This window comes from Leucopleurus acutus (assembly GCF_964270905.1).
Source record: "Leucopleurus acutus genome assembly, chromosome: 19".
NCBI classification, from domain to species: domain Eukaryota; kingdom Metazoa; phylum Chordata; class Mammalia; order Artiodactyla; family Delphinidae; genus Leucopleurus; species Leucopleurus acutus.
The window spans coordinates 45857063-45873976 of record NC_139161.1 but is presented as its reverse complement, the minus strand read 5'-3'; the positions used below and the strand labels follow the sequence as shown (position 1 = coordinate 45873976).

Sequence of the window (16914 nt, the reverse complement as noted above, 5' to 3'; positions counted from 1 at the left end):
CCTGATGCTGGATGATGCTGAGCAGAGAAGTTGTTGTATCGGTTTGTGAACTGCTTATAATCAGATTAAGCATTTAAACAAGGGAAGTTTTTAACATTCTTTGATAAGATGAGCTTTGAAAATGAGATGACTTCTCAGACCTAGGATTGCTGGATCCAGTTCTCCTGAAACTTGTACTATTCCAAATTTAGCAATAAATGGATTTCTTGGAATAATTTTCTCAGTTGCTATTGCTGCCACGTTTTAAAATCCAAAACGTTGGGACTTCCCTGGTGGCGCAGTGGTTAAGAATCTACCTGACAATTCAGGCAACACGGGTTTGAGCCCTGGTCTGGGAAGATCCCACATGCCGTGGAGCAGCTAAGCCCGTGTGCCACAACTACTGAGCCTGCACTCTAGAGCCCAAGAGCCACAACTACTGAGCCCGTTCTCCACAACAAGAGAAGCCACCACAATGAGGAGCCCGTGCACCACAACGAAGAGTAGCCCCCACCCTCCACAACTAGGGAAAGCAAGGAAGACCCAACCATAGATAGATAGATAGATAGATAGATAGATAGATAGATAGATAGATAGATAGATAGATAGATATAGATTGATAGGTAAGAAAAATATCTTTTTAAGTCCAAAATGTTGAGGAGATATGGAGATATATGTTTATGTATAGCTGATTCACTTTGTTATAAAGCAGAAACTAACACACCATTGTAAAGCAATTATACTCCAATAAAGACGTTAAAAAAAACAAAATGTTATTTTATTTGGGCGATTAGAGTAAACTTCAGTAGTATCCTTTTCAATGAGAACTTTAATCAGATGCATCTGAATTGTTGCCTTATTTGTCATCTATTCCATGTGAGTTCTGGAAACTGAGGAAACATTGGAATTCCTGCCAATTCTAATATTAGGGTATGTGCAAACTGCCATTTTAAATTATATTTCTCTGATTGACTTAATGAATCAAATTAGATTATTAGATTTTGTTAATTTCCCCAACACAGGAGTGAAATAGACCTCAAACCAGGGTGGGTATTAGTATTTTCTCTATGCTGTGGCTCTTAAATTTTTATTTATTTCCTTAATCTAGAATCTTGAAGCTTAAAGGGAATTTCGAAGCCTCAGGTCTGTCCCCTGGCATTGCAAAAAAAAAATTTTTATAAAAAAATTTGATTTTGGGCTTCCCTGGTGGCACAGTGATTAATAATCCTCCTCCCGATGCAGGGGACACAGGTTCGAGTCCTGGTCTGGGAAGATCCCACATGCTGTGGAGCAACTAAGCCCATGCGCCACAACTACTGAGCCTGCGCTCTAGAGCCTGTGAGGCACAACTACTGAGCCCACATGCCACAACTACTGAAGCCCGCGTGCCTAGAGTCCATGCTCCACAATAAGTCCATGCTCCACTGCAATAAGAAGCCCATGCACAGCAACAAAGAGTAGCCCCCGCTCACTGCAACTAGAGAAAGCCCGTACGCAGCAACGAAGACCCAACGCAGCCAAAAATAAATTAATTAATGAAAAAAAAATTTTTGATCTTGCCCTTCTCATTAGGATGTAGGTGTTAAGTTAATGTCATGGCTTCTCACCCACTGATTAAAGCTCCACTTCCATTTAGTAAAGGTTTAGTAATAACTGTAGGTGCTATCTAGAGGTCCATGATCAAATCCCAAGACCTCTAAGTGCTATTCTTCCATCTAAGAAGCTTAAAATGGAATGAATCCGTGATGTGCCAGTTTCTCAAGCCTAAATCAGTGTGAGATGACTGGGGCCTTTCCCATTAGGTTTAGGATCTTCTGTTCTGATTAGATTAAGCAAGGGAGGGCCAAACATTTGAAATGCTCTTTATATTTTAAATAGATACATAGATAAACAGATACACACCTCACTTTTAAAAGAGAAACAACTAATGTTTTATTTGAATATCACAAAGAAACTTGCTACCCACCTGCTAACTTGGCCTGATAACTTGCATAATAGGTAATATTTATGGAGGTCTTTTGTTTGTTTTTGTTTTTACCTTTATCAGCTTCAACTTAGCCAATCAGTCCCCACTAGTTGGTGTAGAAGTTATAGATAAATGATCAGAAGCATAGTTTAGTTGTTTTCATGTCATTTGCATGTGAGCCTTTCCAGAAATTCTCAGAGCTTTGACAGGATAAAAGACCTGTAACATACATATTCAGGAAACTGAACAGTTAGATCAGAGCTTGCCAAAGCAAGCCCAGGTTTAGATATGTAATAATATCTGAGATCTTATTTATAAGAAATTCTAGTTTACCTGCACCAGGTTTTTGGTTAGTTTAATATTTTGTGGAATGTTTCTAGAATCATAGAGTCTGTGCTGCCTGTCAGTCCTCCTCATGTGCATTTACTGCTACTCATAGCTCTATGTGTATAATGCTCACTTGGTCCCAGCCAAATAGGGCTAGACCTTCGTCAGTTTAACTAGTAGTTCCTCTTAGCTTCTCACAAGTGAATTTGGTTTGAAATGTTCTATTATTTCATGGAACATAAAAGTCAGCAGTACAGCTCTCTACCTGATACATGGAGTTAGTATGGTGGGAATTACATTCTTGGTGTATCAGCTCTTTATTAGAGACAAGCTTAATGTAGTTACTTTAGGTGATTGTGCTTACAAGTAGCTTTTCCTAGGAGTATCAGAATAGAGGTGAAAAGATAGCCAGGAGAGACTGACTCACCTCTGCCTTTTTAAGTGGGTCATGTGATGTCTCTTTTTTTTCTTTGCCTGGCCACTTTTGGAATAGTGACAGGATGAAGGAGGAGACTCCAAGAAGAGTAGCGCTGAAAGAATTCCAGATAGAAATTTCTAACAAATTTGTGACAGATTTCTTGAGCCAGGTGATAGGATTGAAACCGTTTCTCTTCTGAGATAAGGAGTGGGGGTGGGAGAGTATGTTATACAGAGGATATTGCCTCCAGTGCACATCTTCCTGGCTTTTTATTAACAGATAAAAAGAAGAGTAGTCTAGACTGTACAGTCTGTGAGGGCAGGAACCATATCTCTCTCTTCCACCATTGAATCCTCATGGCTGCCCTGATGATATACACTGTAGATACAGAGTAAATAATTGAATGAATGTTGACTAGTAGCCATTTTACTTTATTTTTAAGGTTTATGAAGTATCTTTTTGAGCCTTCTTATTAAGAAAATTCCCAAACATATAAAGTAGAAAATATGTCTGCATGAACCTGTTACCCAACTTTAATAACCATCAACATTTTGCCAGATTTCTTTCATTTATCTCCCCCTTTTATTCTTTCTTTGCTGGAACTTTTTAAAAACCACTTTATTTTGAGGTACGATTGACATACAAAAAGTACATATTTATATATACAACTTGATGAGTTTGGGGATAAGTATGTACCTGTGAAACCATTACCACAGTCTATATCATAGACATATTCATCACCTCAGAATTTCCCTCCAGCCCTGCCTCCCTCCTCTTCCTCCTCCTTAGGATGATGACGATGGTGGTGAACTTAATAGAAGATCTACCCTCTTAGCAAATTTTTTTAATAGACTGCATTTTTTAGAACAGTTTTATGTTCACAGTAAAATTGAGCAGAAGGTACAGAGACTTGCCACGTACCCTCTATTCCCACTCAAGCATAGCCTCCCCCATTATCACGATCTCCCACAAGAGCTGAACATTTGTCACAACTGATGGACCTACGTTGACAAATCATTATTACTCAAAGTCCATAGTTACATTAGGGTTCGCTCTTGGGTGCTATACATTTTATGGGTTTTGACAAATGTGTAATGACACGTATCTACCACTTGAGTATCATACAGAGTAATTTCACTGCCCTAAAAATCCTTGGTGCTCCCCTTACCCCTGGCAACTACTGATCTTTTGACTGACTCTATAGTTTTGCCTTTTCCAGAATGTCATAGAGTTGGAATCATACTATCTATCTAGCCTCTTCACATTGGCTTCTTTCACTTAGTAATATGCCTGTAAGATTCCTCCATGTCTTTGCATGGCTTGATAGCTCATTTCTTTTTAGTCCGTTATCTGGATGTACCACAGTTTATCCATTCACCTACTGAAGAATATCTTGTTGCTTCCCATTGTTGGAAGATTTTAAAGTAAAACTTGGGCCTCAGGTCATCTCACTCCAGATATTTAAGAAAAAGGCATAACCACAATGCCATTATCACACTAACAGTAAATCCTTAATATCATCTGAGACCATGTGCATATTTGAATTTTCTGAAGGACCTTTTAAAATACCATAATTTTGATAAAAATAATATAAACTTCTGATATTTGAAACTAAAGAAAATCTTGTAGTGTATAATCTGTAAGAATGCAATAGAGTATATTCCTCTTAGATATTAAACCTTGCTTCCTATTATAATTGTTTGCGGGACATGGATCTGTGAGTCAGGTGCTCACATTCATATACCTCACATTCCACTCTTAGATCATTAGAACATGCCCTGGTAATCGTTACTGTTATAAATTATCCTAATAGCAAATATTTATTGAGCATTTAGTATATGCCAAGCACTGTACTTTACATGCATTATTTCATATGATTCTTACAACCCAATGGAATAGGTATTATTATATTTCCCTCCAATTAACTTACTGAAGTTTTCATAGTTAATCCATGAACTGGGATTTGAATTTAGGTCTCCTAATTACTGGCTCTGCTATCTCCTTGAGTATGCTTTAAAATGGTGATGTAAAAAGGGTTGAATGATCTAAAATTGATCTTCTAAATTTCTTAATTTCTTTATTGTCTATTAACCTCCAGGCTGTAAGACTAGAAAGTACTTACCAGAATCGAACACGCTATATGGTAGTGGTTTCAACTAACGGTAGACAAGACACTGAAGAAAGCATCGTCCTAGGAATGGATTTCTCCTCTAATGACAGGTATGGTACCACAGAGGGGAGAATGAGAAAACCTCTTTTTAAACAACCCACTCCAGTTACCTTTTGAGTTATCACAAAAACACCTTATGCAGTTCTACTCTAAAAGTTCAGTGCGTAAAGCTAGAGAACATCAAAAGTATCTTAGTCACACAATCTTGAAAGACAAAAATGTTTAGTGAATGTCTTTGGTTGTGTGTTCCTAATTTACCACTATTCCTTACCTTCTTCCTCTCATCTTTAGATGGTAATGATATAAAGCAAATGATTTAAATTTCTATCTCCAAGGGGGGGAAAAACTGGCTTTTCTTTGCAGTCCTCTTTATTTTAAGCAGTAACGATTCATTTGGTGGTTCTGGGGCACACACCCTTTGTGATAGTGTACCAGTGGGTTCTGGGTTCAAAGAGAGCCCACTTTAATTCCAGTCTCTTATATCCATGGCCTTGCACCTTGCTTTTGTCAAATGTTACACTTCCTTTTTTCTTCTTCTGAGTTAAAGAAAGGCAGGGGGGATGATTGTTTAAACTCAAAACAGAACCTTTTATAATCATTTACCTTTGGCTTTAGCAGCACTATACATCCTAAGATGATACCTAAGGTGATACCATGTATCACCTGGCTTTTTTGTGCCTCTAAGGTTTGTTGCTTTCCATTTTATTTTCCCATTTTTTTTGGAGAAACCTTGGGAAGACTGTGGAATGTGGCTGCTAAGCAGATCTTTGCACTGTAGATAATAAGCCTCAGGAAATCCTGCCAGATATCTCAAAGCATTGACTTCCTGGTTCAGGACTAGAATGCGATTGTGGAGTAGCTAGGGGTGTGACCCAGGCCTGGGAGAATTTAGTGGCAAAGAGAAGAGGAGACTAAGAGTGATTCTCATTGTCCTGATGTTGGAAGGAAAAAAAAAAATCACATTGTCACCAGAAAGATTCCCAAACTAGTGTTTACCTGAGCTTGTACATAGCAGTCAACCTGAAAATGATATGTGGGTTCACCAGGATCACAAGGCCAGAGTTGTTACCTTGTATACCACTTACAGCCTTTAATTGTACGCTCTGAAATTACACAGGCTTGTAAACCACATTTAGGAAGCTTTTTCTCCTGCATGGTTTTAACCTCTGGTGTTACCTAAGCAACACAGATCTTTCAATAAGCATTTATCCTGTAAGAATACCTACCTTGCCTACATTCATTAGTACTTTAAGACCTCTGATTTGGGTTTTTATGTCTCTAGATCTGTACTGTCCAGTACAATAGCCACTAATCACATTGTAACTATTTAAATAAATTAAAATTAAATAAAATTAAAATTTCAGTTCCTCAGCCACAGCTAGCCACATTTCAAGTACTCTAGCTACATGTGGCTTGTGGCTTCCCTGTCGGACAGTACACTTATAGAACATTTCCATCATTGCAGAAAGATCAGGTGGACAGGGCTGCTCTCCATCTCATTTCCTTTGTTTGGTTCTCCCTGACTCCTCCTTTGGAAATCCCATAAAACAGGAACTGGAGCTGCATGGAAATGTCATTTGAGTCTTGCCCTAGAGAGAGAAGGCGACAACTTCAGATTCTCCTGACCCAGAGTCTGGGAAATCAGATGTCTAATCTTATCTCTCTTTCACTTTGTCCTAAACGTTCCCAGAAATCATAAAGAATGCTTATTAATGTGGGTGCCCAGTAATTTATCCCCGGTAAACTGCATCTGTCTTTGGTAATAGTCCTGCCTGAATCGTATCTGACTAACAAAAGACAATTTTCGTTTATGGAAGACAAAATGTGATAAGAAAAGCTATAGAAACTAGTTTTCATTCTATTTGGTAAATTTGGTATTTTGAATTCCCCTACATCCTCTGTTTGAATGAGCTTGGACAGTCAGAAAATTGCTGCCCACTTCAGAATACTGTTGCTCAAGTAATCGAGTATCATTTCTATCTCAGTTGCTGTTTGAAGGAATCTGTATCATTTTGTATCTGAGAATATAAAAAGTTAATGTTTCAAAACAGTATTAAACCAAAGTGGAACCCAGATTGTTTATGACATGCTCATCCCAAGTAATTCTCAAGATATATGACAGCCAATTTATTTAGCCTATTTATAAGTTCTTTGAGTATTGTGTTATATTTTAAGTAATAAATTTTTAAATAAAAAGTATAACCTTGGTTTCCAAATTGCATTTGGTATATATTTCAAGTTATAAAGTAATAAAGTTTTATGGTATTATTTTATAATTTTTCTTCATACCCCCAACACCTTGAAATGTCTGGTACATAGCGGCACTCAATAAATAATTTTTTAATGGGATGAGTATCTATTAAAATAAGTAACTATACTTTAATGGAGAAACTTTCATGAGACTCAAGATAAACTAGATAAAAATACTAGGTGTGCCTAATTCAGGCCTCTCTTTCCTGTCATGTTGAAAAAGCTACTTCTTAATGTAAAAAAGCATTCTGACCTGAATACAAGCAGAAAATGTGATGTTTGGTTCCTGCATATCATTGTCACTTGTCTAAAGTTTAACTGGTGTCTGGTCACAAGCTCATAGATCACACTCTTTTGGACCTTTGGTATCTTCTGTAGTTACTTAATTTCTAGATTTGTCACTAAGCTATAAATCCTTCATGTTTATACCCAAATTATACTTGCTGCTAGGACCTAGCTAAGCATTCACTTAAAGAAAAAAAAAAAACTACTCTAAAAATAACTCGCTCAACCTTGGGAAGCCATTTTCAAAACAGGTTTTCCTTGTACTCACCTCATCTAGTCAACAGAAGCAGTGGTGGAGCAGTCTTCCTCCCTCCAGGGCCTGGCTTGATAGCTGTTCAGGAGTCCAGGCCCAAGGTTACAATGTGCCTAAGCTGTTGCAATCTTGATTTGAATCTCCTGAACCCTGGAATCACTAGTGAAGTTGTGAGTAACACAGGGCAGCAAGTGCAGTGCAGAGCCTTAGATACAGCCCAACTAGGGAGTGGCCTTTGTTAGCCCTGCAGTGACTCCAGCAGCAGTGGGAGTTCAGTATTCCCCATGTTGTTTTTATTTTTTTATTTTTTATTTTTTTTTTTGCGATACGCGGGCCTCTCACTGTTGTGGCCTCTCCCGTTGCGGAGCACAGGCTCCGGACGCGCAGGCTCAGCGGCCATGGCTCACGGGCCCAGCCGCTCCGCGGCATGTGGGATCTTCCCGGACCGGGGCACGAACCCGTGTCCCCTGCATCGGCAGGCAGACTCCCAACCACTGCGCCACCAGGGAAGCTCCCCCATGTTTTGTTTTGTTTTGTTTTGTTTTTTATGCGGTACGGGGTTCCTCTCACTGTTGTGGCCTCTCCCGTTGCGGAGCACAGGCTCAGTGGCCATGGCTCACGGGCACAGCCGCTCCGCGGCATGTGGGATCTTCCCAGACTGGGGCACGAACCCGTGTCCCCTGCATCGGCAGGCAGACTCCCAACCACTGCGCCACCAGGGAAGCTCCCCCATGTTTTGTTTTGTTTTGTTTTGTTTTGTTTTGTTTTTTATGCGGTACGGGGTTCCTCTCACTGTTGTGGCCTCTCCCGTTGCGGAGTACAGGCTCAGTGGCCATGGCTCACGGGCACAGCCGCTCCGCGGCATGTGGGATCTTCCCAGACTGGGGCACGAACCCGTGTCCCCTGCATCGGCAGGCAGACTCCCAACCACTGCGCCACCAGGGAAGCTCCCCCATGTTGTTTTTAATGCACTTTTCATAATGTCCCCCACCCTGCCCTGCCAAAATCACTTCCCATTGTGTTAGAGCACCCACCACAGATTCATTTTCAGCATTTGTTTTACATGACAATACATTCATATGTATTGTTTCACTTTAAATATTTTAAATTTTTATGATAATCCTGTGAGGCTTAGGTTTTAATACCTATATTTTAAGATGAAGAAATTAAGGCTGTGAGAGGTTAAATAACTTGTCAAAAGGAATTGAAATACTGAAGGAGATCGAATCCAGATCTTTTGATATAGTATAACTGCTCAATACGTGGTAGTTGTTATTGTGTTGTTATTGTGTTGTACACATTTGTTTTTGGTGTGTTACCTAATTTAACCTTCAAAACAGCCCAATAAAGGAGGTGGTTTTATCCCAGTTTTACAGATGAGGAAACTGGAGCACAACGCAATTAAATAATTTGCCTAAAATTATATAGTTAATGCCAGAATCCAGATTCCAAAGCCCCTCTGACTCCAGAGCCTGTGCTCTTAACCATACTTCACTGTTCCACCTCCTACATCTGGTGTTCTTTCTACCATACCATGCTGCTTTTCTAAGATATATTGGAAGGGAGAGGGTGTAGGAGCCTTTGGGAGACTGGATGGAGGGGAAAATGGTGTATGGCAGCCTTAAGGAGAGAAAGTGGCAGATTTCTAGGGTAGATTATAGTTGTCCAGAGAAGTGGTGTGATAGAGACACAATTGGGAGTCCATGGCTTCCCATCCTAACCTGTTCCATTAACTTAAAGCTAGTTTCCTCCATGGGATAGGGTGTGATTTAAATAATATTTTAACATACCATACTAGAGCTACTCTTTTTTTGGTGGTTGACATTCCGCTTCACTCTACATTTCAGCAATGCTGTTTCAGTGCACAGCCACCAAGCACTGTTTTATTTTTTTAAGTTGTAATGTGCCTGTTTTGTCTCTCTAACTTGATTACAAGCCATTAACAATTACTTTTCCCTTTTAGACTACTGAGTATGTTCTGGTATTTAATAAATCTATGTAAACCTCAGGATTAGAATTGAGCAAATCGCATATTCAGAGGTCTTCAGTAACTAGCAATAGTTCTTGGCATTGGAAATAATTCTGAGTTGAATTGGGTGCTGTGAACTTGGGCTGAGACCTGCCAGTTGCAAGTCAGCGATCACCTGGAATTTTTAGACAGTGGCCATTTGCAAGACAGCAGTAAAGGAAGCTCAGTCAATAAGTTCTCTATGTTTAATACCTAGAGACCTAACTAACACCTGTTTAAAAACAGCTTCTGGACACATATGTTGGGTTACTGGTAATATGATAGAAATTTCTGCACTAATGTCAGAATTTAGAGCTTAGGGACTTAACCTTTGTAGTGAAAGAGTTAATAAACAGCTGCTTCCTAGAGTAACAGGAAGTAATTTATGGACTATTTCTTGTCTTGCAGTAGCACTTGTACCATGGGTTTAGTCCTGCCTCTCTGGAGTGACACCCTAATTCATTTGGATGGTGATGGGTAAGAGCTTTCCCTTTTTATTCTCCTACAGAAAGCCAAGGGGTGGGGTTCCATCTTAGTGCCCATTCATTCAGCTGAATGGGAGGCCCATTATGCCCAGCTGAACTGTCATGTCAGCAGCTCAGTGAGTCCTTTTAAATTCCTGTTTTGTAAAGTAGAGTAAAAATACAGCTTGCCAGAGCCTCTCGCTTCTACTCCTCTAGACCGACTGTGGTAAGAATCCACACAAAGAAGAGCTAGTTTGTTGGCTCGCTCTTTAGTCTGAGCACGTGGGACTGTTGCAGTGCTCTCCCAGAGGATGATACGTTCTGTTTCACATAATCTCTTGCTGCCTCTGCCAGCTGTCAGCCTACAGTATAACCCATTCCTGTGCCAGTTCTTTCCAGTGACCCCCCACCCCCACCTACTGGTGTTTTTAGAATGTGTCCCCAAGAGACCAAGATGTTTGCTCCAGTTTATAAAACCAGGGTCAGGTTTGCTAAGAACCCACAAGACTTCCAAATAGAAACATACAGCAGAACAGTTTGTCCATAGCTACAGCTGGGAAACAGTATGCAATTCCCTGACTCCAATGTGGGAGTCCATTCATTTTGCTTGGTAGATAAAATCAGACAATTCGTTGAAGCTTTTCAGTCAAGTCCCATACTCCAGTTAACTTGTACACAAAGTGCCTGATGATACCTTCTACTGCGCCAGCAATTGCTAGCCTGGGAAACAGCCTTGAAAACTCACAACTGAAATAACCTACTCTCATTTATGGATTTTTGTCTCATTCTGTTTTCCTTAGTGGGTTCAGCGTATCAACAGATAACAGAGTTCACATATTCAAACCTGTGTCTGTGCAGGCAATGTGGTAAGAGGACTTTTAATATCTCTATGAAAGTTTTTTTAATGTTATTAGAACAATATTTTGTGAGAAGTAGTATTTGAAATGGCACAGTTCTTTATGAAAATGCTGTATGATCTGTTTGTGTGTATAGGATTTTGTGTGATCTGTCTGTGTGGCCATCATAGTTAAAGATGACCTAGAAGTTCAGTTTTCAGATTATCACAATGGAAGGCCTTCAGCGTTGGTGAACAAGTGAAACTCAGAGGTGCTCTTAGACTCTGGAAGACAATGGATCAGATAGCCAGTTGGAACTGAGTTTTATAGGGACACATTGACTAAGTTAGTAGCAGTCTAGAGCCGAGTCTAGAACATTCACAACTATGCATTAACTTCCCCTTTCTTCAGGTAATCAGGGATAGCATTGATGGAGTTATATTATACATCGATAAGTTTCCATTTAATTGCTGGCAACTGTTTGTGAGACTATTTACATAATGCAAATAAAGCCTAGAAAAAACATTGTAGTTGTTAATAACCATCAGCTGGTGTACTGACACTTTGGGTTACTTACTATATATGTCAGGCATTGAGCCTAGTGCTTTACATGGAATACATCTAATCATCACACCAACTCCCCAAAATAGTATTATTAGCTCCTTATTATGGGTGAGAAAACCAGAGTTTGAAGAGGTTATATAACTGGCCTAAGAGTATCTCTTACGTTTAGACAGAATAGATTCTTATTCTCTTGTTCTAGATTATCTAGAAAAATGATCCAGTATAAACAGGGAATGATGTGACTCTAAGATTCAGAGTCATCCCCCAGTCAGCGATTTGAATTTCAGTTCCTCATTCAGTTGCCTGTTTTATAGTGGAAGTCCCCATGAGGAGTAGAATGGGCAGAATGCAAGCCAAACAAGAAATAAAGGAGCCTGAAAAAGACTCCAGGGAGATAACTTACCCCTGAATAACAGGATTGATAGGCTTGAAGTGGGTGCGGTCCTAAAAGAGAGTCAGCTGAACAATTAAATCTTATTTCATGCAGTAATTGAGGTAGGACAGAGTTTCAGGTTATGTGTTTAGACCAATTTTTAGATTTAGGGCATATTTCACAGATAAATTTCTCATAGAAAACTTACGACCTCTTTTGACTAAGGGTCCATTAAAAGCAACTGACCTATACCAGGTAAAACCCGTAAGTCCTAAGTCCCATAAATGCAGTGTTTTCAGTTATATTTTGGGGAGGAGTACAAAGCAGTCTTAATTCTTAAGGATTCAAGTAATTCAAGCTTTGATGTTCTAAAGTAGACTGACTAGTCCTAGGTCTGTTGGCTTATTGCAGAATAAACTTTTTTTGGTGTGCCACATGAGGAGTAGTGAACTGAAAGTCACAAAAGAAAAAAAAAAGAAAAGAAAAAGATGATGTATGGATCAAAGCAGCATTTAGACCAGGTGTTTCCTTCACAGGAAAGTAGTTACTGCAGCCTCTGCAGCTGAAGTATGAGCTGGTTATGCCTTGAGTGTGTTTAGGACATTTGCACCAGACACTTGTGGCATATGCTTTTGAAGCATGTGTTTCCTGGATGAAGAAAACATGCATTGAATATCCTGTACATTGCACTAAGCTGGCTTTTACCTTTGAATCTGTGTAAGAAACTGAAATTTGCTGAGAATTCTGAGAATTTGGCTTACGTTAAGTAAAAGGAGGCATTTTAAAAGATTCTGCAACTTTGTTCTTACGGGAAAATCTGTTTCCCTACTAAAAATAGACTGGCATGTTTTTCTCATGAAGTTGGTCATGATTTTATTTTTTAATTTACATTTTATGGGGTTGACAAGGACTTAAGGAACAGCATTGTCATAGACTTACTTGTGGGAAAATAAACTGGAACAACCTTTCTGGAGAATGATTTGCCAGCTTGCTGTATCATTTTGTATGCCCTTTGACATAGTAATTGTGCTTCTAAGAATTTATCCTAAGGTAATAAGGGTGTGTGCAAATTTTTAACTATAAGAATGTTTGTCAGTGTTCTAATAGTAGCAAAAAATGGAAAGCAATTTAGGGGCTTCCCTGGTGGCGCAGTGGTTGAGAGTCCGTCTGCCGATGCAGGGGACACGGGTTTGTGCCCCGGTCCGGGAAGATCCCGCATGCCGCGGAGCAGCTGGGCCCGTGAGCCATGGCCACTGAGCCTGCGCGTCCGGAGCCTGTGCTCCGCAACGGGAGAGGCCACAACAGTGAGAGGCCCACATACCGCAAAAAAAAAAATAAAAAGGAAAGCAATTTAAATGGCTAAAATAATAGGAATCAGTTAAATTATGGTACATCCATGTTTCTAAATATTATGCAACCATTAAAAATTATCTAGTTGAAGAATATTTATTGACCTGGAAAGATGTTGACGACAAGGTGTATAGTAAAAGAACAAGTTAAATGGTGTGCAGAATATGATCATCTTTATTTTAGATCTCTGCAGAGACCAACAGTGGTTATTTCTGAGCAGTCAGATTAAGGATATTTCTGCCGTTTACCTGAGGTCCCTAAATTTTCTAAAATGAGCATGATCACATTTGTTATGAAAGAAAAAAAACAACAAAAAGGCATTTTTAAGAAAAAGATGGGTATAGATTGGCCACAGAGTACTCGCATACTATCCTTTTCCCTTAGGAGAGAGACATTAGTTTATAGCTAATAAGACATTTCATTCAACAAACTTTAACTGTGCTCCAACTTTGAACTAGAAGGCATTCTTTTTTTTTTTTTTTAAAAGAAGGCATTCTTTTAGGCACTTGAGACAAATCAGTAAACAAAAACATAGAAAGATGCCTGCTTTTGTATAACTCTTCCTAGCATTTCTGGCTTTAGTTTTCCCAAGTATATAACCAAAAAGGTACTTTTCAGTTTTGTTTACCCTTCTTGAGTTCCTGAGTTCAGCGTCAGAGATTTAATTAGTCTCAGTAAAACCAGAGCTGTTCTTAGAAAGTAGCTCAAGTGTATGAATAAATGGTTTAAAAAGACTAGGAGACTAAGGTAGCAAGAATGACAGATGTCATTAGATCAGTACCTCCTGGGCATTAAAGGACTTGTCCTCAAGGCTTAGGAACATCTGTCTATGCGATCTTCGTGGAACCTCTAAGAGTCATAGGGAATACGTGTTCTAACGTGACTCTGTGCCAAGAGAAACAAATGTTTGTGTAGTAACTGAAGTAGATCTTTACTTCTCTAGTGGCAGTAGCCACAGCGTGGTTCCAGCTACAGGATTGTAAGCTCCATAGGTACTCAGACCTATTTTTCACTGGTAGCTTGTCAGTTCTCCTGCTCCCCTCTACCCCCTGCCTTAATAATGCATCATATCTTTCAGCAAGAAATGTCTAGTTGATTGCTATGAAGAGATAATGTAGTATGATCAGAATCAGAGATTCTTGAATTCCAAGGGATAGATTCTCCAGAGGCCCAACTCTATAGGATTTAAAAATTGGAAGAGTTTGGGGAGCACATGGATTATTGGCCTTTTGGTATCCCCACAGTTCTCCAGTGCTCATTTCCCAGCATATCTTTCAGGTCTGCATTACAGAGTCTACACAAGGCTTGTGAAGTCGCCAGAATGCATAACTACTACCCTGGCAGCCTGTTTCTCACCTGGGTGAGTTATTATGAGAGCCATATCAACTCAGATCAATCCTCAGTCAATGAATGGAATGCTATGCAGGATGTGCAGTCCCACCGGCCTGACTCTCCAGCTCTTTTCACAGACATGTAAGTCATCTTACTGAGGATCACGGAAGTCCTCTCTGTTGCGTTCTCGGGGGTCAGAACCAGCATGTTCCTCCCTAATCTCTCCTCTTAGGGAATTAACCTTACCAGTGATATTAGTCATTGTCTGCACTACACGTCTGCCTCGCAAAGAAACCTGTCCTTTCTGTTGTGTGCAAAGGCCTGAAGAGTTTCACTCCTGGGCACAGTGGAGTCTCCATAGTTAAGATCTGCAATACCATAAAATCCCATTAATTCAGATTCCACTAATTTGAAATTTGAGTTTAAAGGAGTTAGGCTGAAGTCTGACCTTCCATTATCTTAAAAGAAGCATTTCCTAAGCAAATTAATGACATAGAGAAGCTTTTAGAGGGATGTTGCTAATACTTAAGAAAACAAGATGTTTCCAGTCCATTTAGAATACCTACGTTGTTATGCTAATTTTTAACTGATTTCTGTTCAAATTTTCAAAAATATATATTGTAATTTCTGTCTTACTCAGCCCCACATTTGCCTTGTTAGGTCTGTAACATTTTTATTAAATCTCCCTGCTGTACTGCAAATTGGATAGCCTAAGGTGGAGCTGATGTTTATTTCCTTTTTAGGTCTATGTGTTGAAACTTATGTGACTATTTTGGAAATTTTTTCACACTTAGTTCCTGCTTTGGAAATCAATCAGGATGTTTATTTTGCTCTGAATTGATCTTTCTGCACTTCCAAGGTGTTCTACATCTGGGAAAGAAGAGTAGCTACTTGCTAAATGGTCTTACAAACCTTTACCTTCAGATTCCTAAAGTGATACCAAAACAATTCGTGATTCTTTTTTTAAAGGCTTAATTTAAATAATTACTAAGGAAAGGTGAATTTTTTTTTTTTTTTACTAGGAAAGGTGAAATTTCCAAGAATTGTGTGAATGGAACAGTCAAAAAAAACAGTGAAGGCTTTTTTGTGTGGGGTATTATTGGTACGAGAACCAGTTAGTACTAGTAGCTCTAGTCCTTTCAAGATTGCACAGTAACTGGGGCTTCCCTGGTGGCACAGCAGTTCAGAATATGCCTGCCAGTGCAGGGGACACGGGTTCAAGCCCTGGTCCGGGAAGATCCCACGTGCCATGGAGCAGCTAGGCCCATTCGCCACAACTACTGAGCCTGTGCTCTAGAGCTTGTGAGCCACAACTACTGAAGCCCGTGCGCCTAGAGCCCGTGAAAAGCCACTGCAATGAGAAGCCCGCGCACCACAACGAAGAGTAGCCCCCAATCACCGCAACTAGAGAAGGCCCGCAACGAAGACCCAGCACAGCCATAAATAAATAAATAAACAAATAAATAAATAAGATTCCACAGTAACTAAAAAGATAAGGATAGTATGTATGGCTTTCAGAATCGTGGGCAGTGTTATTGATTTCATGCTTTATGACTGGTTGATGGGTATTGGAGAAATGGATGTCTCATCTTGTTCATAAATGGACATTTTAAATCAGACTTTTCATTTTTCCTGATTTTATTAGAGAAGATTTGGAAATTACAACACAAAAAGGAAAGAAAATAAAATTGCCCATAATCTCTATCCCTGAGCAAAAAAAATAATAATAGTATTGTAAAATGTAGTCCCTGGCACATGGTAAAGGCTCATTAAATGTTAATTCTTACTAGGTACAATATAACCAAAATTTAAGATATATTTAATAAACAAATGTCTGTCTGTAGAAAAAGACAGAGAGCTGTAGGTGAGAGTATTAATAATGACAGGGGGATTTTCAATGATTTTTATTTTCTTTGTGTATATATGTATTTTCCAGATTTTTCTCTCGTGAAATCAAGGGAGAAAGTATGTTTGTGTTGTAATGCTTTTTCCATTCCCTCTTCTTCCCTAAGTTGACTAGAAAAGCCTAAAAAATAATGCTGAGGTTACAGAGGAGAATGTATGCCAAAATGGACTTAAGTGCTCTACTGTGAATAAAGTTTATATTTTGAAATCCAAGGAAGGTAGAGCAGGGATCATAGGTGTATGGTGCCTGCAGTGTACGTCAGATGTTATGCCAGGCACTTCATACATGGTATCTCATTTAAATCTCATAAAAACCTCGTGAGGCAAATAGTATTACTGTTCACATTTTATAGAAAAGGAAACAGAGGTTCAGCAAAGGGAAGGTATTTGTTCAAGTTCGTACCACTAGTAAGTAGCAGGGCTGGGATTAAAAC

General features: G+C 39.3%; 1 protein-coding gene across 4 annotated transcripts in view; it reads left to right on the top strand.

Moving 5' to 3' along the window:
* The window catches only part of SSH2 (slingshot protein phosphatase 2), a 242815-nt gene that overhangs the window by 190619 nt on the left and 35282 nt on the right, over positions 1-16914 (top strand). For 2 of the 4 annotated variants that reach the window (XM_082861024.1, XM_082861026.1), the window contains 4 exons: positions 4789-4910; positions 10068-10133; positions 10921-10986; positions 14522-14716. In XM_082861024.1, coding sequence (XP_082717150.1) covers positions 4789-4910; positions 10068-10133; positions 10921-10986; positions 14522-14716 — 449 coding nt within the window. Of the gene's footprint in view, positions 1-4788; positions 4911-10064; positions 10134-10920; positions 10987-14521; positions 14717-16914 lie in introns of all 4 variants that reach the window. The other 2 variants (XM_082861023.1, XM_082861025.1) reach the window with 1 other exon arrangement.